This window comes from Mandrillus leucophaeus, unplaced genomic scaffold (genome assembly GCF_000951045.1).
Source record: "Mandrillus leucophaeus isolate KB7577 unplaced genomic scaffold, Mleu.le_1.0 Scaffold100, whole genome shotgun sequence".
Lineage (NCBI taxonomy): Eukaryota > Metazoa > Chordata > Mammalia > Primates > Cercopithecidae > Mandrillus > Mandrillus leucophaeus.
This window is the reverse complement of record NW_012098099.1, coordinates 5,202,774-5,204,467: the sequence shown is the minus strand read 5'-3', so window position 1 is coordinate 5,204,467 and position 1,694 is coordinate 5,202,774. Positions and strand designations below refer to the sequence as shown.

Sequence of the window (1,694 nt, the reverse complement as noted above, 5' to 3'; positions counted from 1 at the left end):
TTGTTAAAAATGTTATAATATTTGGGGTGTTAACTGTAATAAAACTGAATTTCTTAAAAACAGAAACAAGAATTGAGACTTTTTCCTGAATGGTCCCATATTTCCTATTGGCCTAGATTATTAAAATTGATTTGTAGTAATGGTAATTATTATGGGTCATATTGTATGTTAAACACTCTTCTCAGATTATCTCATTTAACCATCATCAATAACTCTATAAGATAGAGGCTATCTTTTTTTTTTTTAAGAGACCAAAAAACAAGTGAGGAAGTTAGATTAGCAAAAGTTACAGTAAAAAAAATATATAAAATAAGTTGACTGTTTCTGAGTAAAAATTTTGAGTTTCAGATTAAAACTAGAACAAAAACTCCTATTAGTAGAGTAGGAGAAAAGAAACATTCATACCGCTTTTTCCATGAAGTCAAATTCAGGAGCACAGGTGTATATTAAAGTATCAAAATCTGTATACCTTAAGATTCTGGCTGCTATAAGATCACTCAGGCGAATCTGGGAGAAAATAAAGTAAAATTAATTAAAATTACACAAATGATTATAGCCTATAGCCAGTAATACTTTATTGATGTAAGAATAACAAAGTTTATAGAGCAGATAAATCCAATGTATTTAGACATCCCTCTAAGAAAACAAAAAACTACAGTGAACCAAACATACGATGTGCTGACTTCTCAAGATAACTGAAAATAAAGAGAAATATCATGAAAAATGAAAAGTAGAAAGAAGACAGAAAAAATAGGGAGAATATAATAAAGAGTGAGCTAAAATAAATATCTGCTGAGAAGAAACCATCATGTAGTTAATTACACTTTATAATACAACAATTTATGATGAAAAGCTATTTTACTTAATCTCTTTCAACATACATTGTAGGTCATAAGCTTTCTGTGCACTGTCATTTTCACAAAACCTCACAGACTGATTACAATATTTGGTACTTCTTGATGTTTTACAGACATACATTCAAACCATTGAATATGAGAACTGATCCTCATAAGAATTACAACAATTATACATACCACTTTGATTTTTGACTTAGCTATTTGATCTCCAAGGCTAAAAATAGATACCAACAACCAAACCCAATGCAGAACTTCTATTTTTCTACTGATTATTTACAACCTGCTCTTGGTGAGACAATTATTTTTCCACAGCATCCTCAGAAGGCCAGAAAAAGGAAAATATTTGGCAAGTAAACTCTTAATTCAAATTATTTTATAGGGATAGGAATTATTTTATAACAAGTTTGATGATTATCAGTGGTTTTCATTCAGTTAATTTAACCAAACCACTATAATTTCAGGTCTTCCTCATAACTGTCACATAAAGGAAGTCACTCAGGACTACCAAGGAAGTGTGTTTGTATTTTTTTTTTTAATTTGTACGGCAGGTGTGGTGGTTCACACCTGTAATCCCAGCACTTTGGGAGGCCAAGGCAAGCAGATCGCTTGAGGTCAGGAGTTTGAGACCAGGCTGGCCAACATGCTGGAACCCCATCTCTACTAATAATACAAAAATTAGCCGGGCGTGGTGGCATGTGCCTATAATCTCAGCTACTCAGGAAGCTGAGGTACGAGAATCACTTGAGCCCAGGAGATGGAGGCTGCAGTGACCCAGGATTGGCCACTGCACTCCAGCCTGGGTGACGGAGTGAGACTGTATTTCAAAAAAAAAAAAAA

The 1,694-nt window shown here is 33.2% G+C and overlaps 1 protein-coding gene across 1 annotated transcript in view; it reads right to left on the bottom strand.

Annotated features, from left to right (window-relative positions):
• The window catches only part of LOC105534486 (probable C-mannosyltransferase DPY19L2), a 161,231-nt gene that overhangs the window by 51,966 nt on the left and 107,571 nt on the right, over window positions 1-1,694 (bottom strand). The window contains exon 14 of the mRNA XM_011973215.1: window positions 406-507. Coding sequence (XP_011828605.1) covers window positions 406-507 — 102 coding nt within the window. The remainder of the gene's footprint in view (window positions 1-405; window positions 508-1,694) is intronic.